The sequence below is a fragment of the Symsagittifera roscoffensis genome, chromosome 4 (assembly GCF_963678635.1).
Source record: "Symsagittifera roscoffensis chromosome 4, txSymRosc1.1, whole genome shotgun sequence".
Lineage (NCBI taxonomy): Eukaryota > Metazoa > Xenacoelomorpha > Acoela > Convolutidae > Symsagittifera > Symsagittifera roscoffensis.
The window spans coordinates 11,304,063-11,327,302 of record NC_087065.1 but is presented as its reverse complement, the minus strand read 5'-3'; the positions used below and the strand labels follow the sequence as shown (position 1 = coordinate 11,327,302).

Here is a 23,240-nt window from a genome sequence, read left to right as displayed (position 1 = left end):
GTTAAATATCCATTTATTTCACTTATTCAATAAATATCTCTACAAAGATATCAGCAGGATTAATAGGACACCCGTTCAAGGCCACGAGTGAAGGTTTTGATGCTGGCCTTCGAGATCCCGGAACAAACCGCAAAATTCAATTTTTAACTAGAGTAGCCAGTTGCCGTGCAAGAACTAATTTTTGTTGCAAAAGAACAATCGAAAAAAACTTTAAGCTATAAATGAAAAACGGTTAATTGATTAAATCAAAAATTGGCGCTCGTTCAGACGTATGGTCCCACCGTTTTTGATGAGTCCCATTCAAAAGCTCGTTCAGAAGTGTGGTCCCGCCAGCCCACTTGAAAAATACTTGAGGTACTTCAAGTGGATGAATACAAAAGGAACACTTTTAAAACAACTCTTCGTTTGATTAGCTGCTAACTTTGCATTTGAAATGAAATTATCAAAAATATCAGTTTCCTGGCAAAACTTAGAAGCGACATTTAAAATCTTCTATATGTCTCAATTTAGTATGGGACCATTGATAGTTTTACGAGACCATACTTCTTAACGAGATTTCTAACGGGAGAATACTTCTAAACGAGTACCCAAAACTCTACAGAAATACAGTGCTGATTTAAATTATCCGGACAAAACGAACAAAACTTGAATTTTCAAACGCGTTTTTCTCAAATTGGGTTAAGATTAGACAAAAAGTGAAGAGAACAAAAGTTGCTTAGACTTTCACCAGAATTAATATGGTGCCATTTTTTCTCCAAAATTCTCAACCAAAATTTTACCCCAAAAAATGGGTCATTTTGGCTTTTTTCAATTAATCAAGAATTACGCGGAAACTACTTTGTTAATTGATAAAAAAATTTATATCACAGGAAGCTTCTTACGCAGCTCAACAAAGTTCAAGAAGGGTTAAATCTCCAAAAATTTGCGCAAATTGTTTAAAGTATATTTTTAAACAGAGATTTTAGGTTTTATATAGTGAAAATCACATTTCTTGACTATCAAAAGAAAATTTTTTCTCTTATACTGGTTTTTGGAGATTTAACCCTTCTTGAACTTTGTTGAACTGCGTAAGAAGCTTCCTGTGATATAATTTGTTTTATCAATTAACAAAGTTGTTTCCGCGTAATTCTTGATTAATTGAAAAAAGCCAAAATGACCCATTTTTGGGGTAAAATTTTGGTTGAGAATTTTGGAGAAAAAATGGCACCATATTAATTCTGGTGAAATTCTAAGCAACTTTTGTTCTCTTCACTTTTTGTCTAATCTTAACCCAATTTGAGAAAAACGCGTTTGAAAATTCAAGTTTTGTTCGTTTTGTCCGGATAATTTAAATCAGCACTGTCCTTCATAGCAAAAATTTCAGACATGTTTTTTTTCTCGATATTATTACTTTTTCACAGTGATTTTGGAATCGGAATCACCCTCAAGCTTCAGTATGATACCACATTGATCTCTTCGCGAGCTGTTTTTCAGCTAGGTCAAATCGACGGGAGGAAACCCATCCTACGCCATATTTCGTTACGTGTCCGAAAGAAAACGTAACAATATGCAGACCAAATCATCAAAGTAACTAGATGGGACAATTAAAACATTTCAACAATGATGTAATAGCTAAGCGAACAAACCGTTCATCTTGGTTCTACAATCAAAAATATCAAAGTTTTTTATGCATTCTGACAGATATTGATGCCTTAATCTCAAAATTGAAAAATGATTCATCTGCGACGAAACTTGCTTTTAACTTAAGAGCCCGATAATACCGGCTCTGAAATCATTCCAATATAACTGAGACTATCTAATTGATCTTCTAACTATTGAGCTTAAGAACGCATTTTTTTTTTAAAAATTTTGCACACAGGCGAAACGAAAAATTGCACTATTTGCGTTAGAAAACTGAATTGCCTTGTTCGATTTATCAGTTTCAATCAAAATTTCAGATACTTCACATAAAGGCTCTTTTCATTGCTTGTCTGATCTAGAGGAAAATGGGCAATAAAAAACCTTTCGATAACCAATGCTCGAAAAAAAATTTAGCTACCCGCACCGAGCGCCCATGGATCATAATCGATTATAATGTCATAATATGGCCAGTATCTACAAAATTACAAAATAATTGATTATAATCCATTTATCATGGATTATAATCCTAATATTTTTTATGTCAATATAATCCATTATAATCGATTATAACCCTGATATTTTTATGCCAGTATAATTCATTATAGTCGATTATAATTGATTATAATGGATTTTTTCTAGAAGTTTTTTCACGAAATTTACAACTTTCTTCAAATTTATCTCATTTCCTGTTTAGCGCAGTTGCTACGTACTACGTTTCATAAAATATTACATTTCACATTGAAAATTATATATTTTTTGTCTTATATATTCTGATTGAGCCCTCCAGTTTGCTTTAACCCCCCCCCCCCTCCCCCCAGTTTACTTTAACCCCTCTCCCTGCCAGTTTCCCCCCTCTCCCAGCCTGTTTACCGCAACCGCCATTAGCCCTCTCCCGCTTATGGTTGAACATGGGGGGGTTATTTATAGGTAGACTTTGGGGGAGGGGGCTAATGAGTGACACCCCCATCTTACCAGCCCAACTCTTTAGTTGGGGGGAGGTTAAAAAAACTTGAGGGGTTGATGTTGAGACATAGCATTTAGTAAAAGACATGGCATAATTTTTGCAAACTTTCTGCAAAATTTCTGCAAAAATAATCGAATTCAGTTCTGAAAAAAAGACGGATTATAATCGTTTATAATTGGTGATAATGGATTTTGATTTCAAAACAAATCGATTATAGTGGATTATCTTAGCAAAAACAATCAATTTCAGTGCCAAAAATAGTGGATTATAATCGATTATAACGGACTATTTTGTTTCAAAAATAATCGATTATAATGGACTATTTTGTTTCAAAAATAATTGATTATAATGGCAATATAATCGATTTCGTGGTCTGAATTTTACATCTTTAATGAATTATTTTTGTCTTGGGAATACATTATAATCGATTAGAATCTATGGGCACTCGATGCGGGTAAGACTCTTGTTTTTCAATTACCTACGCCAGTAGCAGAAAATATCAAAACGACTTTCAGATATAGTAAAATGGAAAACCATGGAAAAGTCCCTATTCGGGCACATAGTCTGACAAAATTGAGTAGACAAACAATAGTCCGACCAGTAAATTTCAGTACTCAAAAAATACAAATCTGACCTCTTCTCTGGCGACTAAAGCGTAAACATTACCTCTTAGCCAAATGTGCACAATCAGGCATTGCGACTGATTTAAATAAAATTGAGATATCAAACGCTTGAGAGATATCGTTAACCGACTAGCGTGCGGAAAAAGTTTTAAATTTAAGTTCCGGCTTAAAAATTATGATCCGGTTTGATTAGCCTTGCTAAACGCAAGCATAACCACAAAAAAGCTGAGGCGAAACCATCGAACAATTATATTTAGTGTGACCGTGCAAGTAAGATGTTAGGCATTCCGCATAAGTAAAATTGTTTATTGTTTCGATTCTCCTAAGGAAAGTAACGGAATATTTGTGCTCGGGGTGGGCTTTTTTTCTTCAGACAAATTTCGACTTTTCAACTAGCCTTTTTGACGGAATTTTTTTTTATCATTCAAAACGTATATTTGTCCTGAGCTTAAAGAAGAAAAAAAATATTTTACCTGTGATCATTTTTCGTAAAGTTCTGGGGGTTTAAAGATTGCCATTTAGGCCAATTCGGGACAAATAACGCGCGATAAATTTCGCGCTATTAACGCGTAAGCGGAGATTTAATCCAACTTAGAAATCGTTCAAACTTGATTGAAATAAATTTATTTGCCATAATTGATTTGTTACCAGGAGCGAAAACTATCCTGTTGTACTTTATATGGCTTGTGGGTTGATGATCTTCAAAAAAAAATCTCATTTTTTCTTTTTAATTTAATACATTTAATTAATGTTATTACTGCTCAATAAATCATAAAAGACAGTCGGAACATTCAGGGCTTCGCCCGCCCTGATACGAGCCATCTTGCTTGAATTGTCATCCATTAATCACTACTTGGCGGTGGGTCTAGGTCAACAAGCCGACCGGACTGCCGAAGGTACTTCAGGCCGAATTTTAAACTTTACAAGCGCTCAAATCACTATTTTTTCAACTGTAAAACGTTGCTTCTCCAAAATTCAGGCAAGTTCAAACAATAATAAGCGTTATACATGACAATGAATCGCTTAGGATTGGCATCCGTTACTAATATTAGACGGTTTTTGAAATGCATAAATTATAAAATTGCCTTCAAACATTTTTTATGTTTAAAAATTCCTCAACATCATTTGGAGGTTTAATATTATGAAAAAGCCATTAATTACTGAAAAGAGATCATTAAACTGAGAAATTCTTCAAAAAAGTTTTTAAATTAATCATATTTAATTACTTAATGAGAAAATTTTCGGTTTGAAGTCCCAGATTTTACGATTCGGCTTGAAGTCCCGTCGGCTTGATGTCCGGCACCCCTTAGCGGTAAAATAGTGTAAGTCTGATAAACAGGGGTGCTCAAAAGATAATTGTAAGATATGGGTCTAGGACAGCAAGCCGACGTGACTTCAAGCCGAAGGGACTTCAGGCCGAAAATTAAACTTTACAAGCACCTCAATTCAGTTTTTTTTCATCTGTAAAACGTTGCTTTTCAAAATCTTACGCTAGTTTAGTCCATAATAAGCGTTATTTATGACATTGAATTACCTAGGATTGGCATCCGTTAATAATATCAACCGGTTTTTGAAATGCATAAATTATAAACTTGAAAAATGCCTTCAACCATGTTTTACTTTTCAACTTTTCGAAACATCATTTGGAGGCATAAATTTTATGAAAACGCCAATAATTAGTGAAGAAAGATCATGAAAATGAAAATATCTTCAGAATAATTTTCAAATTAATCTTATTTCATGACTTAATGAGAACATTTTCGGCTTGAAGTCCCTAATTTTACGATTCGGCTTGATGTCCGGCACCCGTCAGATATATCTATTGCTGGTAACGATAAATTGTATGCCGCTGCTCGTTTATTTTATAAACTCAGCATCCAATCCAGGGACAAGGTCAATTAACAAGATGTTAACTTGATTGACAGCTAGTGTAAGTGGCTTTTGAATCGACGAGTGGCCTGATATGATGATGCGTGATAAAACAAAGGCTTATTGTTCCGACTGTCGAAGAAAACCGAAAATTTTTGCTCGGTGTGTTTTTTATACAGTCAATTTTCACCGATCGAAATTATAGTTTTCGATAACATTTTCAAACCCCATTGAAGATATCGACCTCCTGATTTCAAACTTAAAAAGATTTTTTTTAATCTCCGATTGGTTTTTGTGAAGTTCCGCGGGTTTGAAAATTGCTAAATTGGCTATGTCCTGGACTAAATTATGCGCGCTTTGAAGAATTTATTCATATTGCTGCGAGCGTTACGCGAATTATTTATGCGTGGCGATTTTTCCCGCACAAAAAATATTTTTCCAAAATGAATTGCGGCAAGCTAATCAGATAGGTCGTATTAACTTCATTCGGCTCATCATTTCAGACTTTGATATTGTCCAAAATTCATAGGTTTTCAATATTTTCTTTTCCCAAAAACTATTCGATATGAACAAGAGGACAGTCGGAGAATTCAGGGCTTTGACCTGACATACGAGCAGTCTTGTTACTAGTTCAAGCCTGGTTTTCTTACAATTCAAAACATGACTAATAAGGAAGTTTGTGACAATTATTTTGAGTACATCGGAGAAGATCGCTACAAAAGTACAGTTTATTTATGTGGAAATAAAAAACGAGCTCCCACCGCAATATATCAAAACCTTGCGACCCATATTATTTCAAAGCATCGAAATTACAAATGACTAACTCAGACTAATGTTATGGAACTTACATAAACGCACAGGTGACGAAATATTTAATTTTCGTTTTGCAAGTAGTGCGAAGCTCTGCTTGGTGCCATTTGTAAGAAAAAACACGAACTCAGAATAACATTTAAAATAGCTGAGATATGTTACAACACCGAATGGTTTGGGGGCATAAAATCCATAAAATAAGTAACTAAGGTTCTTTATAGATTAATTAGCGCAAGAAAATAGTTAGATAACAAGAAAATCGGGGCTGAAAATGCCAGCTGGAAACATTATAAGCAGATACACCAGGTATATGTTCTTTCTGCAGAAATATTTTAAAGGATTTCACCTGGCAAAACTATTAGAAGCCGATCTCAATCAATTTTGAAAGTCCATTTTGGAAAAGAACTGTTTTTGTTCTGGCATCATGCCATTCCAAAAGTTTTTTTAAGTACGCCCAAACAGAACTATGAAGTTTTTCACACAGGAGCGCGAACACAAGCGAGAAAAGGCAAAAGAATTACAACATAGCAAAAACACAATTGGAAAAAAATCAAGGAACGCAAGGTAACATAAAAAATGATTACTTTTTTGAAAAAAAAAATCAACGTTCCAATTTTACAAAAAAAATATACGCCTTTAAAGCTTTTTCAATTTTAAAACCAATGTATGATTGAAAAATTGAGAAACATGATAAATAGGTAATTTTTTTATATTACGCTTGGAAATCTTCATATTAAAATCCACTTTCGGAACTAGAACCCAATCACGTTTCGAGCAAACTTTACATTTTTTCTGTTCGATAAATTGGTTTGCTTCCTTTTCAAGAAAGGAAATGAACTGATTTTATTTAGAAATCAAAATTTTAACCGCAAAAAAAATCATTTTTGAGCGTGAACAAATTTTGAGACTTTTCCTGAAGAAAAATCATCACGACCCATATAAGTAATCACTACGTTCATTGACTCTTAATGAACAAAGAAAAGGTCACATAAGCCAGATGAGGATCACCAGAAAATAAGCAAACTGGGGAAATAAAAACTGAAAACTATTTAGTCTCAATTTTTTACTCCTTTGGCAGATACAATTGACTTCCAAAACTAAAAAGCTCTATATTCATTTCCACAACTTTATGTTTATCACTCGGATGAATTAACGACTGGGGCCATACTGTCTCTTGTATAATAATTAAATAGAGAAATGAATGCATTTAACTCTTCTGAGATTTTATTGCCAATCCAATGTGTGCGGCATTAGGTCCTGAAATAGACACAGCCTAGAGACTGAACTAAGATCAGGAACGCAAAAATATTTGACTTGGTCACATGAGCTCTGCTTCAAACAGTACTCTCCTGTAACACTGGACCACTGCACGACTGAACATCACAAAAAAAGCACAAAAGAACATCGGAAGGAACTTTCAGTTCGACGTCTTTCTTTTTTTTTGCATTTCTTCCATGCAAAATCGGGTAGGGTACCACTTTTTAGACGGAAGTAGAGCGAAGAGTCATTAGTTTTATAAAAGTTTAATATCATTCCCTGATGAGGCCGTAGGGAGTTTTTTCTAGGCTTGCTAAAAGTTTCTCCTCACATGCCCAAAAAAAACGACAAAAACTGGACAAATCGAGCATTACGAGCTAGTTGCACAGCAACCGGCTATTCTTGTTTAAGCTCAGACTTTCATTGAAAAATAAAACTGATAAAAATATATTTGATAAATACAACTACACGATCTTAGTTTTGTCCGATTTCCACTTACAAACAAAATTCAAATGCATATCTAATTATGAAGTAATCCTACTAACATTTGATTTTTACAAAATCTAAGCACCGTAAGCTGAGTAAAATATGGATATACATTCGATACAAACAATTGAAAAACAAAATGGCACAATTAATTCCTGCTTAGTAGCTAAATTGTAGAGAGTTTCATAAACTGCTCTCGCCTCGAACAGAACTCTTTGAGCCGTTCTCTTTTCCGATCTTAATCGAGTAGTGTCTCATTCTGAAGGGGGCAAACACAAGTAGCTGCAGTACTGCAGTTACAATGGGCAACACACACAGTAGAGTCACTATGGCATCCTGATATCGTCCGTGGGTTTCCACTGCTGAAAATAGAAAACAGTTTGAATACATTGGGGACTACTCTCAGTGATGTCCAATATAACCATTTGTTTAACAATTAGTTTATTAGCGAATGATAAAATGGTTTGTTAAACTAATTTAACAAATAACTAATTCAATTAATCGAGTTAAAATCGTACCGTGCTTTCCTCACCGCTCACTCAAAATACTTTCGCAACCGATTAATAGTGTTTTTTCTTGCGAGACTTAAGGTATATAAAATTTCGAAAGCATGCACTTTGCAGAATATATATAGCAGCGCTATTATAATCGGTTCTATCATTCTAGAAACCGGGTAACTTTTTTAACAGGACATCTATGGCTATACATATCACAATACGTCCGAATGCCAGAAAATCGTTAACCAACCAACGCGTAGTTCAAATCGTTGAATCCTTCGAATGAAATATCGAAACTTCTTTCAAATATTTTACACAGAGGCTAAACGAAGCTTCGCAACTCTTCAATTCTTGCCATACATTACAAACATACCATTGTAAGCTAGCCGACAACAATTGAGACAAAAACCATAAGAAAAACTAATTAGAAAAAAACCTAGAAAACTACATCAACAAAAATTTCAAAGATTTGTCACTAATGATGTTTAATTTCAGGACTACATTTGTCGGTGCACCTGGAGGTTAATAAATTGTGCTAATGAATTCTGGTCCAACCGTTCACGTTTTGACATACGACGCATCTTGCCACTATCTATCATATTCTAAAATTTTGGCTCCCTAAGTTCAGTAGTGGCCCAGAAACGACTTTCGGAAGTCCAGGACGGGACTATTTACTAAGGGCTTTTGTCAGCGCTGTATATCTGGAAGTTTTTATCTCCTGGTCTACTAAGGTTGCATATGCTTCTTAAACGAGCCATAAGGATGATCAGCTTTGAAATTTTTGATCACATCTCGCTGCGTCCCTAGATTTTTTATAACCTATCGTAATACATGGGCAGCAGGTAAATTTTTCCGCGATCTCGGGAAGTTGTAACCTCCTAGAGCACCGACTTCTTACAGGCTCATTATTAGGGCTCTGGAAGATGATGACATCAACGTTTTTGAGATTCGACCACCGTGTTGTCGGGGCTAGCTAGATTTTTAACAGCCTATCTTAATACATGGGCAACAGGTGGATTTTCCAAGATCTCGGGAAGTTGTTTACTCCTAGTGAACCGAATTCTTGCAGCTCCTTATTAGTGCTACTTAGGTTCCTGTGAGGGTCGAGGATGTTGCTACACATAAATTAAGACTTGAATGTCAGTTTTTCGGTAAGCATCGATGATGACGTTAAAACTTAACTTTCTTCAAAATGTGATTGTCCTGATTCGTTCACATTAGGCTAAAAATCACTCAATTGATACATTAAACTATCGCAGCGTACGATTCTAAACATCTACAAATGCAAGGTTGAGCCATAATAATTGAGCCATAAACAAAACATTTTGAGCAAAAAAAAATTTGCAATTGGAATTATTTAAGGGCCATCCCCTCTAAAACACCCAAAAGCGTAACAATCTGCTATTTCACTTCAAACGACGCATATGAAATCACAGCCTGCAAGTTTCTAAAAGCAAAACAAGTCAAAGAGCATTTTTTGGCAGTTTTTGTATAGCTTTGTCTAGTTTTGACCACACAATGACACTAAGCTTAGTTAGAGACCGATTCAAGTTGGTCAAGACGGTTGACGCATGAACTTTTTTTGTCTCCAAATCTGTTGCTTTTTGGTTTTTTGGAAGCCAATTAAACTATTGTGAATAAAATCTGGTAAATCAATCTATCAAGTTTCGATTTTACCACCTCTTTAAGCGATTCATTCAAAGGATCATTCATGTCATGAATATCCACGATGAGGGGAAAAATTTGAGAACCAAAAAGGGGTAGCATTTTGCTCTACAAATTAGTAGTAAGGTCTAGAAATCCTTCCTGGTTCGACTAAGGCAAGTTTCAACGCGAGAATAGAAAGTGATCCCTCTTTGGAGTTTTTCTCAATATGGCAAGAATACAAGAAAGAGTTTAAATTACCAACATTGTCCTGGTAGTTCAATCACATTAACTCATAATAAAGACCGCTAACTTCAAATTAGTAACAATTAGGTTGCCGCGAATATAACCGAGGGTAGAGGGAAAATGTGGTTAAAATGAGATCAATATAAGTATATAATAAATTTATAAAGATTTCATGAACGGGTGGTCTATAATGAGTTCATGATTAGAAAGAGGACTCTTCACCCGCACTTATTTAAGCGAAAAACCAAACAAATTTTTTTAACAAATCACAGAATTGGTAAACTTGCAAATTACAGAGCGCTTTTCATTCTAGATAAAATTAGGTTGAAAAATGGATGCATTGAAAAACATTCCACTTTTTGAAAAGTTTGAAAAAAAAATCGATAAGAATCATCAAAAAATTCAATTTCTACATATATCGAAGAAAAACAAGGTCCGGACGAAGCTCGGACCCTCGACCTTGTGTTCCGAAGGCGCGTTCTTTACCTCTAGATCAAGTGAGAAGAAACCTAAAAGATGACGAGGTTGAAAACAAGGCCAATTTCTTACAGATTTGCAAGAAAATTTGTTTACGGAAAAAATAGATCGCGGTTGCAAGTACATTTGCTTTCTCAGGTAATAATATTGAATTTTGATTGGCTTATTTGGCTTTCTGTCATTCTGGATAGCTAAACTATTTTGCTAATTTTAGAACTTGAAGACAAATTAGATTGATGAAATTATTCAATCAAAGAATTTGAAAGCTGAAATTTTCAACACGAAAGATAACCATTTTAATTTTAAATAATTAAACTTCGGGTTAGGCCTCTGGCTGGTTAACTTGAAATGAAAAATTCTAAATTTGCTTGAAAAGACTTCCTATTAAGTACTGAAAGAGAGGCAAAATTCGCTAACATAAGCGAGAAAACGGCAAAAGGTAGCCCCAAAGAGATCAAAAGTGAAATAAAGAAAAAACAGGTAAAAACAAGGATGTCCTGTCCGTTTACTGTGCAAGTAGCAGAGAATGTTCTGACCAGTCTTTAAATAACTAGAAATTTTTTTTCAAATTAGGGTATTTTTTTCTGTATGGTGTGATAAAAAAGACCTGACGTAAAACTATAAGGTAGGCATATTCAACAATCATAGTAGTACAGACAAATTGGACGTAAAATGTACTAGAAAAATGACTAGAAAAACAAAAAATCAAAAAAAAAAAATAATTTCAATTTTGTTTATAAATTTTTCATGCAGAGACGAAATTTTTGTAAACTTTTCTAGCAAGTTTTTGGTTCTCAAAATGGCGCTAAAAACTCCGAAGACTAATTTTACTTGCTTTGCTTAAATCTACGTTTTCAGTGCTTAAATTAAGCATAAACACAGAGGCGAAGTTGCACTTCACATACACAAGCAAAAATATGACCCATAACGCTACTGGTAAAACTGAATGGGTGAAACTTGAGTCTACATAATTTCTTAAGGTGCGCACGCCAGTTATGAGTCTAAATTGCTAAGTGACACGAGCCAATTATGACGCATTAGGAGTACCAGTCAATATAAACAAAGAAATTTACCAACTAACATGCCTCAATTTATAGAGCGGACGCATTTTAGCTAGTATAGGAAAAAGTTCATTAAAACATCCCACCCAGGTTCGAACCCTCTTATTTCGTTGCGGGTCTCCTTCCCTACCTCTACGCTACAGATCTATGATACCGTGAATCTAGAGTGCTATTTATAACATAATAGTCTGTAATATTATCCTTAGCATTGGCTTTAATTAATAGCTGGTTATTGATCTTACGCACACACTGCAATAAATGAACACTTTCAAAATAAACACTAATATTTGCGACTTAGTTTGGAAAAAAACAAAGAGAGTTCATACTATCACTACAAGCTTTGCTTGTTTTATAAGCTCTTGTAGCCTGCTCGCTCGCTTAATTCGCTCGAAATTGAAATAAAAATCAAAAACTTTATGCCAGTTTTTCTCGACACTGAGAAAACTTTTGGTTGAAAATTTTTAAGGTAGTTTGAATCACGACTGAAAGGGCTTGAATTTGGTATATCACTCGACCCATTCTGATGAATATTCGTGGTGCATGATTTTGCGTGAAAAAAAGAAACAAAAACAAAAAACTAAAAGACACCCGAATGCAAAGTTCCTCCCTATTTTTCAAATGGTCGGAACAATAAGCCTTTGAAAAACTAAAATTTTCCTTTGTATGGGAACTGAACCGTCTGTGCTTTTTTCGCCTGAAATAACGCAATTTCCAACCAACAATAAAGCAGATAGAACAAATGCTATTAAGTTGCCAATGCTATGCAGTAAAAGTGCCACCAAATGAGTACTTTATTTGCGGGTCAGGTTAAAACATAATCGAAGATTGGAAACGAGTAATGAACGAAAGTAAACATAAAGAAACATTGACTCTGTTAAAAAAAAATCCGCAACTTTCGAGTTTCGGAGAAAAAAAGATGCCCTTTAAGCTCTTTGAATTTCTAGAACGATATATGATTGGCACTTTATTGATAACATGAACCCAACTAGAGAAAACTGGATCAATAGGTAAGTTTTTATTCCGCTGGCAATCTAAAAATTAAATTCCTCTTTCAAAACTAGAAATCGTTCACGTTTTTTTTTGCGCCATTTCCACGTTCGCATTTGGAGAGCGCTATTTAAGTCACTTTCAGCAGATGAATTTCAATTGAACTCGAAAAGTGCATATATACTTAAGTGCATCAATATTTTAAGACTTTTTCATGAAAAAAGAACGAAAAAAAAAACAGCAAGACCCATATTAGAGTCTTCACTACGTTCATTACTCTAAAAAACTGAATTTGTACCATAATAATACGCGCGTTAGCTCACTTGTATAAATATCAAGTTGAAAACCCTTACTTTCTGTTATTTCCGTGCCTTCAGAATGAACTTCAATTTTTGTCATGTCCAGAAAGTAAGCTGCCACCATCGGGAAAATCGACTGCGCAGGTTTGGTCAAGAGTGCATTCAAGCCAAACACCATTGAGGAAAGAGGCAAAATTCTTTTATGATTGATTTGATCTTCTTCAATTACACTGGAGACCAGAATATTGTAGATTCCAAACATGCCAGAGGGTACAATGTTAAGCACCAAAATTTGAGTTATGATCACTGCAGCGCCACGGAAGAAGTACAGCGTAACACTCGATAAAAGAACCAGCACAAATGAAAGACATACTATGATATGCGATCCGAAACTCTTGATGAAAGGTGACAGGATAAGAATGAACAAACTACCGCCTACAGAATTAATGAGGAAAAACAGAAGTTTACTCAATTTTGAGTCCGGAAATAAACTCAAATCTTCCGTAAAAATCTTGGTGAAGTTGGATGCAAAGTGACACATTCCAACGGAGAGAAAGTTCATGGTGACAAATGACATGAAATTGCGACTGAATATAATTTCACAATTGATCTTCACAAAGCGCCATGAAAAGAAGTTCGGCTCATCCGATGAAGTTTTGTTCTTCTCTTCGTTTCTGTCGACGATCGATCTCGTGAACAAACCAGTCAAGCACATAAAAACAGTGGCCATAATCGCGATGAAGAATAGACATAGGTAGAACCCTGAAACAATTCTAAAATTTTTCTCTTCTCCAATGGTCATAATGCCGCTTATTTCGGCTGCATTTTCGAAACCTCTCCTCCAGATATAAAAACACTTTAATTTCTAAGATAACTTTTAAGCAAAATATCGGCAGAGAAATAATCATTACCCTTTCTTTTAGAAAATTTTAAATTTTTTTTGACAGTTCCAAAGGCGCTACCTTAAGTCGAGGAATGGTATGTGACAAGCTCTAATACCTAGAAATAACGTTTAACTTTAAATATACGAAAAAGGTGATGATCTAAAACGAGAAGAGCTCAGATGACCAAATTTTCTAAATAGCGCTTAATGCTCTTTGATTAGAAAATGCAAAGATATCAGTATCAAAATTTCGGCTTCGCACCATTTACGATTCAGAAAACTGTAATTTGAGATTCGAAGAAAATTTTACAAACAATAAGTTCAGTATTATTCGACGTTTTAAACTTGCCTTACAATTCATTCAATTGATCCGAAGATGAGCGATTGATCCATTTCTAAATCTGACAGAAAACTGAAAAAAAATCCGAATCAGATCAAGGTACATAAAATCGGACCATATTTATATAAATTTAAGAAAACATAGTTGGAAAAGATTCAATGAAAGCAAGTAAACAGAAAACAAATTCTGCCTTGTTTTTCTTTTGAAAAAATCTCAACTTTTGAATTTTAAAGCAAACAATAAATAGCCCTGAAGCTCTTTGAATTTCTGGTAAATACTTCGATTCACACTTTTTTGATAATATTAACCCAATTTGAGAAAACTGGATCAATATGTATATTTTTCATTTCACAGGGGAATCTGATAATTGAAATGGATTTTCGAAATTAGAAGACGATAGCGTTTCTCGTAACTTTTATACTTTTGCTATTCTATGGCCGACTTTGCTTTCCTTTTAAGAAATAAAAGAACTAAACTAAGAAATAAATCAAAGTCAAACCGCAAAAAAAGTAAATTTGAGCAAAAAAAAGTAAATTTGAGCCTAAAAAATCATCACGACCTATATAAGAGTCTGAACTACGTCTGAAAAACTTAAGAGATCTCTTTAACTATTTCCTACCCTTCTGCAAAAGCGGGAGAATCGTTACTAGGTACGAAATGCATTGAATTACTTCTTTATTGGGGTGGCAATTCGTTGTTAGGTACCCTAGTGTGGGGGGCAGTTAAAGAGGTCCAATCTAGTTCGCAATGGCAAATCAATTATTCTGGCAATTGAAAACAAGAAAAAATCGATCATTTCACGCGGAAGCGAAGCGGAGCGTCACATCACTTGCGATACAAAAATGAATGACTATGATTACTAGCAAAAAAAGACAAGTCAAAAATTATAAACAAAACATTTAAAAAAATTTTTTTAAATAAAAAAATTGCAAAAAAGGACAAAAATATTCTCAAACAAGAACCGTTACAAATAGCTTTCAAAATGCTTTAAAAATGAAGCTTTCAGAGGGCCTAAGCTGACAAAAAGTAGCAGACACGAACATAGCTTAAATGTTCGAAAATTTTCATTTAAAAAAAAACAGATCTCGATATTGGAATCGAACTTTCGGGACTTGTCATCTCAAGCATGGTTTACCAATCCATCAAATGTACGGAACAATCCTTGAAATTATAGAGAAAACTTCTTTTAAAATTTTTAAGGAGCAGCAATAAAATAAATTTAAAAAAGCAAAAAAGGCAAAATTTCTGGGAACTCAATTGGTTGCCCAAAACTGAAATACGCTAAATTTATTTAAAATTGAGTTGGCAATGCCCAAATTTTGGGTAGATTTGGGGCTTCGGCTAATAAGCCGACAAAAAAAACAGGCAAACAGCAGTCTGACAAAAAAATTTTGAAACGCAAACACTTTTCAGCTTAAAAAAAAAACAGGTCCTGGCCGGATTCGAACCACTGACCTTTGTCTTTATTAGGAGCATTACACTTCGCCACATGCGCGAATTAACGTTTGACTTTTGATTTCATATGAACCAAAGGTAAAATGATTCAAGTGATTCTGTATAACTAGTTGTTAACCCGAAAAAAGTCTATAATCGGGTTTGATAACACTTGCTCATCGAAAGCGTAATAAATGCCAAAAAATAGCCAATTTCTATTTCAAAAAAAGTTAAGATCAAACAAAAAAAAATAATTTGAGACAAACAATTGAACAAAACTGATGAAAAGTGCAAAAATTTTGAAGTTGATTTTGAGTCAGTTAGCTTTCAGTCGAAAATAAAAATTTGGCATGAAAACGTTGAGTTAAAAAAATTTTGAAACTCGGAGAATTTCAGTTGAGGCGGGTGTAAAAAAATGTTTCCCCCTCAAATGACGCAAAATTGAGTCAGGGTTAGCAAAGTTGGGATTAGCAAACTGCGAATTAACAGAAATAAACTGAAAACATCCAAAAAGTTAAAAAAAGAAAAAATGAAACTTAGAAAGATTTGAAAGATAACTAAAAATAGTTACATCCAAGTAAGAGCCGGGAGATTATAATAAACTTTCAGTCATTCAGGTTTTTCGCTTCATTTAATTTTTCATAATCTGAGATTATTGTATTAAAACAAAAACCACGCGACCTAAATGCATGAAATCTCATTGCGTTCATTGACACTTTATAAAAATCATACCTGTATCATGATAAACCTCATAGCCGTATTCCACCAACGGGACAGCCCAACAGCCACAAATTCCAGCCACTCTAGTGTACTGCGTGAGCCGCACTCGCGATGTGTGATCTGTTGTAACTTCCGTAAATAGCGAACAGTACGCCAGAAGAACAAAAGAAAACATAGTGTCCCAGAAGCACAGCGTGATCAGCAGGTGTGCACACTTCCAGTATTCGCTGTCGAGAGATAGTAAATTATAAAAGGGAAACCAGCCAAACAGAAAAGATAGAGCGAAAATCGGAGCACCATATAGTATATTTAGTTGTCTTGAACGCAGCCATTTTGCAGAAGCATGGTCCTAGGGGTATAAAACAATTTAAGTTATAACAAGGATAGCCGGTTAATAAGCTAATAACACAGAACGTTCCAACCATAGTCTTAAAAAATCAAATTAGTGTCTTTTTTTCTGCGTGGTGTGATAATAGATCTGAACCAAAAAGAAGAAACTAGGTATATTCGACAGTCATAGTCAAGTAGGCCACTTGAAAATTAGATTCTGTGGGAAAAAAATTACCATATTTTTCTATTTTTTTTTACAGAAGATCTTTGAATTTATGATTGCCAAATTTAGCTTAAAAACTTCAAAACTAACTTTGCTCCAATAAAAATAATTATTCAAGGCTTAAATTAAACTTAAATCAGTTATTGTAAGACTTCAAACCTTATTCTAACTAACCTTATTCGCTCGAAATTATACCAAAAAACAAAAAATCTCAAACCGGTGTTTCTCGACAGAATATTTTTTTTCAAAAATCTCTAATGAAGTTCAACTCACGACTGAAATGGCTTTAATATGATATGCAACTCTATCCATTTCGATGATTATTTGTGGTACCTGATTTTGCGTGGAAAACAAAGGAAAAAACTGAAAGACACCCGATTACAAAGTTCATCCACAATTTTCAAATGGTCGGAACAGAAACTAGGGATGAATTGCAAGAAGACAGGTATGATCCAGGCTGAACGTGATAGGCAATTATGAGCAGGAGGCTCAAAAAAAAGAAAATACTTTTTTTTCCTAGGAAACTACAAATTTGCCTTAAATTTACGGCAGAGAATTTTCAAAACATCGTTTTTGTGAAAAATCCAATTTCTAATTCTCAAAAATAACCATCCACATTCAATTGCTTTATAATAGAGGCCTTGCAATTCTCAAAAACTAGCAAGCATGTCTGCATTAATCAATCGGCTCGAAAACAAAGTTGTTCTTAGCAACTTATTCAAGCAAAGAAAACTTAAAAGATTTCAAGTTATTCCAGTTTTTTCATGAACTTGCATACTTTTTTTGCGGTAAGCTATTCATTCAATCGATATAATTTAGAATAATTTCAAAGTATTTCAGCTGGAAGCGGTTCGCAACACTTTTGAGCAAGCCAATCTAGCTATAAAAATTATAAGATTGTCAAGTGTTTTAATGCTTCAAGCCATTCAACTGATGATGCCCTTCAAATTTTTCATGTTAATTTAATTACTGAATCATTGTGCAAAAGGTAGGTTTTTCTGAGAAAACGATTCAAAAATAAAACTGCAACTTTTTCTAGTTATTGTAATGCGCGAATCGCTTCGCAAAAAAACTAAGTTTTTCTTAGCAAGCCATTCAAGCAAAAAAATAAAAAACATTTCAAATAACTGCATAGAGCAAATCAGTGAAGAACAAAAACTTGTGCCAAGCAAGCTTATCACGCAATGAAACTTCGATTTATTAAAATTCAAATAGCGAATCGGCTCGCGAAAAGCCTGTTTTTCTCAGCAAGCTAGTCAAGAGCTGACAATTTATTTAAAAAGTTATTTTGTAAAATATTTCATCGAATGAACCATTCGAAAAAAAAATAAACTTTTTAAGCAAGGAGGTTTCTGTTTCTAGTTATTTCGTTTTGGACAGATATCAATCTGTGCTTGCAAAGAAACTTGGACAAAAATGGACATGTACTCTCTGGCGTTGAAGTTCAATTGAGTCCAGTTTGTCTAAAGAATAGACTTTTGCAAAAAAAAAGAATTCTAGAGTGTTCCCCGACTGAGAAATTTTGAAAGATCTAGAATATCATTGCCATTTTCTTAAACGTTAGCCTACAGTAACTTACTAAACGTTGCGCTCGACAAAGTTAAAACACTGTGTTCAGATGAACTATTTGTCCATGGCGCATTCTGACTCTCAATACATATAAAAGATAACATTCAATATAATTTAAACAGCTCTACTATGGTATGCTACATGGAAATAACACTCAGTGTGTTAAAAAAAGCTCTACTACGATATGAATTTCTCATGGAGTGATTGTATCCATTCAGAAATTTGTTTGCCCGAAGCTCAACTCCAGTCAGTCAACACTTCATTGTTTATAAGAACGCGCCGATGATTGAGAAGCATATTCACTCAAAAAGTTCAAAGAAGCTTTGTTTGGCACAAAGGCAGCTGATCAACTGCAAAAGTTTTTAGAACATAACCCCGACCTGGAGTTTGTGGTCCATTAACAAAATGCAAAGACTTTTCAGTCAGCTTAAGCGACAACTAAAAGGCTGTCAAAACACTTTGATCGAAAAAGGCAGAATTATTTGTTTGTGTTTATACTATCAAAAATAAAGCTTTCTGCACTTACTTTCTTTTCTATTTTTTTGACAATTTTCAGAAACAACTCAAAAGTTTTTTCCGTTCCCCAGTTATGAAAGACAGCAAAGCAAAAAAAAGCAAAAGCATGGCACGCAATTAGTAGAAAAATATCAGCCGAAAATTGAATCACTAATTATTAAATCAGTTTAAAAAATTCAGAAAACTAATTTTCAAACTGCCTTGAAGCATTAACTGGGATTTTTGTACATGCAAAATAACCCGGTGAAAAATAATCACTTTTTCCTTCAAATATATTAATTGCCAAAAAAAAATTGTACCATAAAAGTAGTCTTTATTCGTACCGACGAGGCAAAAATCAACCTAAAAGATGACAAATCCATATCTAAACTATTCAACCCAAAAACAACTGAGGGATAGAATTTAAATATTATAAATGAAACCAGTAATTGTAAAAAAAAAATAATCAGCTGCAAAAATCTCACCTCGCAAAATCTTCTGGGGAAACAGAAACAAACAACTTCAAAACAGCAAATTTACAGAATTACAAGTTATTCAAACATGGATGTTTCTTTCAAAAAAAAACATACAATTAACGCTGTTAATTTAACCAGCAGTTACACTAGCACAAAAGAGTTTGATTTTCGCTTTGTTAGCAAAGCTGAAGGTGGAAAATAACTAACCAAAAACTTAATGCAAAATAAGCCACCCTTAACTTCAGATCCTCCAGCCTGGGCTCCGAAAATGGATGCAAAGAAATATACCCACACCTCACGTTTCTTACAAAAGATTTTATAAAAATCAATCTACTACCATCAGTAGTATGCATATAGTGCGTTAGGATCGGGGGGGGGGGGGGGTTGTCATACATGGATGACCATTAGGTATAAATCATAATGGTCACCATGTATTAAATGATCAGCAATGGTCACCATGTAATAATCCTAATTGTCACCATGTATAATTTTATACCTAATAGTCCTCATGTAAAACTTCGGTATATTATTGAGTATTCCCACTGAACGTTGTGGTTACATGTTTGGTGCGGAAAAGGATTTGCCAAATCTTCGTTCTGAAACCAGCTGGAGTGTTTAACTGCGCTATAGACTGTTTGCTCAATTCTTCTTACAACTTTGATTCAAACTCAAATTACATACAAATACATACAAAAGTATGCTAAAGGCACTATCGCTTAAATGAAATTGTTTATATCCCAGATTAATTGAGTTCCAAAGCTGAACAAAATCTCGCACTTAAATACACACTAAACACGGAATAGCGGTAGGTCAAATTTTATGTACAGACAATTCTCATATTAAATAACTGAATTTTATTTACTATACAAAAGTTAATGTGGTGTTTTTTTGTGTTTTAATCTATTCGTCGATTTTTTGACCGTGGTTCTTCTACTTCAACTGCTTCATAATCGAAAAACGAATCGTTGAAGAATGACGACTCGTCCTCATCGGAAGTATTGGCCTCCAGATCCGCGATATCCCCGCTATCAATATCACTGTCGTTGGTTTCTGCTGCCCGAATCAGACCGGGGTCTGGAGTTTGCCAACTGCTATTGACCTGGTCCATCAGTTGTCGAAGCGAGCGATGTGGTTGTGTGTTCTCAACAGCAAAACTATCCTCAGAGTATTAATCATCAATTTCCGGATGGTCCCAATCAACGTTTTGAGTGTTAGCGAATTCTTCAGACACCCCATCTAGGAAATCGTCACAATCCCACGACACTGGCTGTTGACGATCTTCAAAAAATGGCATCCATTTTTCCAAATCGTCATCGTCAGTTGGGTCAGAATTAACAGCGGCTGTGTTGTCATCACTATCATCAATGCCAATCACAGTTTGACCCACGATGTTTTTGTGACCGTAGGGAAGAGTCTGCTGACCATCATCGAGGATGTAGCGTTTGTCATCAAAAGCTGATAACGATGTTTTCGTCGAAGTCACTGTTTGCAGATTGTGTGACTCGGATGCGATTCGACTGTTTTCAGTTTTGAATAACGAGCCAGAGGTCAAGGTGTCTCGATATCGCTGATGACTCAACATCTTCTGAGCAGCTTTGGATACACCTTTCGCCGATAATTTTCTGCAGTCTAAAATTTTATTTAAATGATTACTAATCAATTTTTTGATGATCACTAATGTGTGGTGGTAAAAAAAACCAAATACGATGTTTTTTTAAGAGCTAGATCATGTTAACTTGAAGGCCACGTGCAACAAAAAAAATACATGAAGGCCAGGTGTGACCTTAAAAATTAGTCATCATTAAAAAAAAACAATCGACCAACACAAAAAAAAAATCCCCGACAAAAAAAATTTTTTTTTAAAATTTTTTGCCGACAAAAAAATTAAATTTTCGCCCACAAAAAAAAAATCGCCCACAAAAAAAAACTAAAAATTTTCAAAAAAATTATTTTTTTTTGGCCTAAAAAGTTTTTTCCAATTTTTTTTCAAAACAAAAAACACTTTTCGCCCGAAATTTTTTTTCGAACAAAAAAAATTTTTTTTTCCAAAAAAAAAAAAATTTCGCCCACAAAAAAAAAAATCGCCCACAAAAAAAAAACCAAAAATTTTCGAAAAAATTATTTTTTTTGGCCTAAAAAGTTTTTTCCAATTTTCTTTTTTTTTTTTGATAAAATTACATTTTTTCGCCCACAAATAAAAATTGTCTTCCGAAAAAAAAAATCACAAAAAATCAAAATTTTTTGAAATTCGTGCTCACAAATAAGGCAAATAGAAATTAATTACCTCTGGACAAAATGGAAAAAAGCTTGGGTTTGAGGGATATAAACTCGGTTATAATGTCTCCTGGAAATTCATCCTTGAATTTTAAAACAACCATTTTGTTTTTCGGGTCGTAGAGAGGGTGGTTCTTCGGGTAATTTGACAAGTCAAGTTCATTCAAAATATTCCTTTTTTCGGAAATTTCTCGGTATAAATCTTCACTTTTGACTTGGTACAGGAGACTGTCTGTATCAGAATACAATAGTTGACATTCAAAATTTGGTTTCATTATATCGTAATGAAATTTATACATGTGAAACTTTGCTAACTCAAGAACACTAGCTCCCACAATTGTTGGGACATCCCAATAGATTTTTGTTGGATTCGAAGTGAACGCTGCCAAGTTTTCTCCAAAAATTTTGTAGGATTTAAATTCGAATGCACTAATTTCTCGCAAAGCGGCATGATAATCTCTAACTATCCGAACAAGCATCCGTTTGCGCTTCGACTCGCATGTTTTCCCATAGGCACAATTGTTCAGTAGTTTGTACAAATCCTCCTCAAATTTATTTCTAGCTTGTTGTCGTTTAGTCGTGTTCAATGTGATGTATGGTTCTAACCATGCTTCTTGTTCAAACTTCAGCACACGGTGCACTTTTTTAACTTTAAGTCCCAACCTAACAAACAATTGCAATAGTTTGTAATGAATTGTATAGTTTGACTTGTCATGCAGCGTCTGCAGTAACTTTTTGGTCTTTCCAATTGAACGTCTTGCAATGTCTTGATTTTTCATCTGCTCGAGTAAATTTGTTTGGTAGGGACTCAACCAATCCTGGGGTACACTTTCTTTAGTAGGAGCTAAAGGGTAATCTTGATGATCCTCATGCAGTTCTTCTGGATACTCGAGATCAACTTCCAATATAAATCCAATCAAAGAGTCTTCAGTCATGTTGAGGATTTGGTTCACAATCACCTCGTCTTCTATATGCTCTATTAGCTCAAAGTTACGCACCGGTAATTTCTCCGTTTGCATGACGCCGCCATAGAGGTTATTTGCATCGATCATAAACCCGTAGGTGCTAGGTTGATCTGGGTTGAAGTCGGGGCATTCTTTGTTGTTGGCTTTGAAAAAGCGACTATGGAACACGGATGCAGTACCACCTCGCATCATATTCTCGACCATTTCGAGATGCCTGCGGTCTGATAAAAGCTGAACATTCGAGTCTTTGCAGATACGTTTGAAGGCGTCTCCAGCTAAGTTTGAAGCACTAAAATGGTGCGCGCAGTCCAGACCATAAGTTTGGTGACTAATTTGTCGAAATTCTTCAAAGACGCAAGCAAGAAGGAGTGTATCACACTTGAGATACAAGTTGTGATAATCCTCCAAGTTTTGACATTTGAACACTCTATAAACTTTCCTTGCATGTTCCAGATCCGCTTGTGAAACTGCAACTTTTCCTCCATTCAAAACATCGGACCAATTTTGCAAAGGAGGCAATTCTTTTTCTGCAAATTTTTCTCTTCTGGTCATGTACGAATAAGGGTAGAAACCTTTTTGTCGTATCAGACACCGTTGCTCCTCCGTCTCGTTTGCAAAATACTTGTTCAAAATTGACATTTTTTCCGCTGGTAGATTATCAACCAATTTTTGCAGGGAAGAATTCAAAAAC

At 34.6% G+C, this 23,240-nt stretch overlaps 1 protein-coding gene across 1 annotated transcript in view; it reads right to left on the bottom strand.

The window, feature by feature from the left end:
• Positions 1-7,632: 7,632 nt before the first annotated feature.
• LOC134844045 (transmembrane protein 180-like) overlaps positions 7,633-23,240 on the bottom strand; it is a 32,787-nt gene continuing 17,179 nt past the window's right edge. The window contains exons 2-4 of the mRNA XM_063860503.1: positions 16,230-16,566; positions 12,895-13,602; positions 7,633-7,991 (exon numbers count right to left, since the gene is read on the bottom strand). Of these exons, the coding sequence (XP_063716573.1) occupies positions 7,813-7,991; positions 12,895-13,602; positions 16,230-16,566 (1,224 nt within the window). The 3' untranslated portion in view covers positions 7,633-7,812. The remainder of the gene's footprint in view (positions 7,992-12,894; positions 13,603-16,229; positions 16,567-23,240) is intronic.